Genomic DNA, 3,884 nt, shown 5'->3' with positions numbered 1-3,884 from the left:
GGGGTGCAGGCGCCCCCACGCTGCTGCGATGGGGAAGCGGCCGCCGCTTCCATGCGGCCAATTCCCCCCCCCCCCCCCCCCCCCCCGCGCGACGCTACTGCGTGGCAGCACCAGGGGGGGAAGCGGCCATGGGTGGCCGCATGAAGGGCCCCCCCTCCTTGGCTGCGCGAAACAGCCAGGCATGGGTCCCCCCTCCTGGCTGCATGAAGCAGCCAGGCTTCCCACGTGGTGGCCTGCCACGTGACAGCTCTTGGAGCTGTCACGTGGCATAACATATATATATATATATAGATATATACAGAGCGCAGGATCATCATGTTTTTTTGTCTCTCTGCAAGAGAAAGAAAGAAGCCATGGATTTGATCAACAAGTTCTTGAATTTGGTGGCACCGCCCTTCACCTTCTTCGCCCTCCTGCTTTTCTTGCCACCGTTTCAGCTTTACAAGTTCTTCCTCTCCATCCTCCGCTCCGTCTTCCCCGAGAAAGTCGCCGGCAAAGTCGTCCTCATCACCGGTGCCTCCTCCGGCATCGGCGAGGTAAGTAACAAACTCATCTATGAGCTGATTCTTTGCCGTAAGCGGAATCAACACAAATTAATTTCACTGGGGCGTCTATTTTGTTAATTTTTATATCAATCTTATTCCGGGGTTACATATGTATAGCATCTGGCTTACGAGTACGCTAGACGAGGAGCACGCCTGGCGCTGTCCGCGAGGAGGGAGAACCTGCTGAGCGAAGTCGCCGACAGGGCTCGGAAGCTCGGGTCGCCTGACGTTGTGACGGTCCGAGCCGACGTCGCCAACGTTGACGACTGTAAACGATTCGTTGAAGAAGCCTTCAACCACTTTGGAAGATGTAAACCAGTTCATTCATTTCATTTCATTTATTTCGGAATATCTGTTTTCTTGCTTATTTTTCGTTTTCTTCTGTTCATTGATCGATTCCAATACTAATCTTTTGCCTTTTTCTAAATTTATTATGAAATTTTAGTATTATTATATGGATTAGTTGAGCACTCACACAATCCCGAGTTTAAAGATTAATTAGGGGAGAAACTGATAAGATTTGAACATAAGTATATATATATAGTCTTGGGGCAAAAATTGTGCACAAAATGAGTGAGTCCAGGCCATGTTTTATGGCAAAGTTAATTTGTTTCATTTATGAAATATTATTCAATTCTTTTTTGCACATTTGTCACACACGCACTGTTCATTTTTCACCTGGTATCCTATCCATATGTCTGTATTGGGTGGAAAGAATAATTAAACACAGTTTGTTTGTTAGATGTGTATATGTACTATTATGTTCTTGCATAGTCTTTCTCGTGTTATATTCACATTTCACAGTATATATAGCATTACTGGCATTTGGCATATTTCTGTTGGCAGTGGACCATCTGGTGAACAATGCTGGGATCAGCCATGCCTGTATACTTGAGGAAGTGGAGGATGTCACCAATCTAAGACCCGTTATGGTAATTCCCCTTTGCTTAGTAATTGTTATGATAATTTCAATAGTATATATACATAAGAGTGTTTATCATGTACGTACGTGCGTGTCCCAAGAGTTGGCTTGGTTGTTACCCGAGCAATATATATAATATTTCAAGCGTAAGCAGTTCTCATACATGCTTATGCTTTGTCTTTGAAGGATATCAACTTCTGGGGCTCGGTGTACGCCACACAATTCGCCGCCCCCCATCTTAGGAGCAGCCGAGGTAAGATCGTCGTGCTGTCTTCGTCGTCTTCCTGGCTGCCAGCACCAGGAATGGCCATCTACAATGTAAGTATGATCGAGCGGGTAATTAATTACCATAGTAGATTTGACTTAATATTGCCCATAATTACATTTGGTGAGCAAAACAATCGTTATTAATTACCTATGTAATTATCTGCCTGCTAAAATAATTGAATGGCATGATCTCAGGCAAGCAAAGCAGCAATGGTAGCCTTGTTCGAAACTCTGAGGATAGAGTTTGGCCATGACATTCACATCACGCTTGTTGCACCAGGCTTTGTGGAGTCCGAATTCACCCAAGGCAAATACCTTGAGAAGGATGGCAAGCTAACATTTGATCCCGAGATGAGGGATGTAAGTTCAAAGAGCCATGTATAATTCACATAATAGACTTGACGGAATTAAGACTTGATATATTATCGTCGTCGTGGTTGTTATAATAATAATAGGTTCAAGTGGGAGCGGTCCCAATCGCGAGAGTGGAGGGCTGCGCCAAGGCGATCGTGAACAGCGTTTGCCGGGGCTACCGATACGTGACGCAGCCGGCATGGTTCAGGGTGACCTACATCTGGAAGCTTTTCTGCCCGGAGGTAATAGAATGGATATACAGAATGATGTATCTGTCCGGGCCAGGGGCCTCAGCAAAGGGAGCAATGAGCAAGAAGATCTCGGACTTGACTGGACCCAAGAAAGTCGTCTACCCAGACACAGTTCAATCTGCTGAGCTAAAGACAGATTGAATGTGTCCACATCTGTCTCATGATCTCCTAGAAGTCTCTGTGGGTGGTATGTTTGTGGGTTTGTGTGTAAGATATTTTTGTCTTTTGCGGGGTGGTGGGTTGTTGCTATAAATAAATAAGAGGAATGGTATGTTCAACTTGGAGGGTTTCTTCTGTGGAAGAATGGTTAATACCTTGTATGATTATGTTAGTGTTTTTGGTTATCTCTATTGTTCAATTTATATATCTTGAGATTTTTTTATTAGCAAAAGTTTCTACGAGGGTTTAGGATTAAAGATAAAATCTCTTTCTGTTAATACAGTAAAGTTTCCTTTTGTTTTTAAAGTTTAAAAACTTAATCTACATTTTCTTTACTTTTTAATTTTTAATTTTGAGTTATAAATTCATTTTTAATTTTCTATTTTGTTAGTCTATTTTTAAAAAATTAAAAACGCGTTCTATTTGTTATTTTAAAAAATTATTTTTCGGAACAGAAAATTAGAAAACGAGTTCTCTTTGAAATTTAAAAAATATTTTTTAATGATATTTTATTTAATAAATTTAATTATTCAATAAATTATAAATATTTAATGTTAACATATTATTAAAAAAATATATAATTTTAAAGTTAATGAATTTTTTTATTATAATAATAAAATATAAATAAATACATATGTTTTGAATTTAGAGTTTATTTTGGATGAAAACACTCAAAATAATTTTGTTGTTTTGAGCTTTCTTTATAATTTTTTTTATTTTCAAAAATGTATTTTTAAAAACAGTAAAGAGAACGCTTTTTCACTATTTTAGAAAATTGAAAACTAAAAATAACTTGAAAACAGTAAAAAGAACGCAACCTTAATTGGTCTTTATTAATCAAGATATAGATAAAAAAAATGGAATATAAAAAATATTTTAAATAAAAATAATTTTTATTATATTTGTTAAATTTATATGACAAATTTAAAAAAAAAGTCATGTGATTTTTATCTGATATTTTTTAAATATGTTTATCTCTCCTTCTTATTTTAGACTTTACAGAGAAGAAAAAACGACGCATATGCCATCTAGTGTATTTTAAGAAATTTAATAAGTAGTTTGATAAAAATTTTAAAATAATTTTTAGTATTATATTAATTATTTTATATCTTAATTTAGAAAATATTTTAAACTTGTCTTGAGATACTCATTTTATCAAATCCTACATTAGTGTTAATCAATTATTATAAAATGTAAAAATTATTTATTAAAAAAATTATATTCAATTTAGATAAATTTAATTTACATTATTTTCGTTACCATATGAATCTAGAAAATTTGACCAATAATGGTGCATTTTAGTATTAGATTATAATTTTACTTTTTCTAACTAAAGTTAAATTAATTCACTCCAAACTTACTCAACTATAGCATGGTTAAATAATA

At 36.5% G+C, this 3,884-nt stretch overlaps 1 protein-coding gene across 1 annotated transcript; it reads left to right on the top strand.

Moving 5' to 3' along the window:
• The first annotated feature begins 326 nt into the window (after nucleotides 1-326).
• Nucleotides 327-2,727, top strand: LOC127790532 (11-beta-hydroxysteroid dehydrogenase A-like). Its single transcript, XM_052320082.1, has 6 exons — nucleotides 327-536; nucleotides 663-855; nucleotides 1,392-1,477; nucleotides 1,654-1,785; nucleotides 1,930-2,094; nucleotides 2,190-2,727. Exons 1-6 carry the CDS (start codon nucleotides 354-356, stop codon nucleotides 2,478-2,480), a joined length of 1,050 nt encoding a protein of 349 aa, XP_052176042.1. The 5' UTR covers nucleotides 327-353; the 3' UTR covers nucleotides 2,481-2,727.
• Nucleotides 2,728-3,884: the final 1,157 nt, after the last annotated feature.

The sequence above is a fragment of the Diospyros lotus genome, chromosome 14 (genome assembly GCF_014633365.1).
Source record: "Diospyros lotus cultivar Yz01 chromosome 14, ASM1463336v1, whole genome shotgun sequence".
NCBI lineage: Eukaryota > Viridiplantae > Streptophyta > Magnoliopsida > Ericales > Ebenaceae > Diospyros > Diospyros lotus.
Note: the sequence above shows the minus strand (reverse complement) of the source record. Positions and strands in the feature narration are given on the sequence as shown.

Bases quoted from the DNA above. Each gene is read 5' to 3' on its own strand.
- LOC127790532 (XM_052320082.1), top strand. From the start codon at position 354: ATGGATTTGATCAACAAGTTCTTGAATTTGGTGGCACCGCCCTTCACC. The intron at 537-662 runs GTAAGTAACAAA...ACATATGTATAG, and splicing joins CCTCCTCCGGCATCGGCGAG to CATCTGGCTTACGAGTACGC. The intron at 1,786-1,929 runs GTAAGTATGATC...GCATGATCTCAG, and splicing joins CAGGAATGGCCATCTACAAT to GCAAGCAAAGCAGCAATGGT.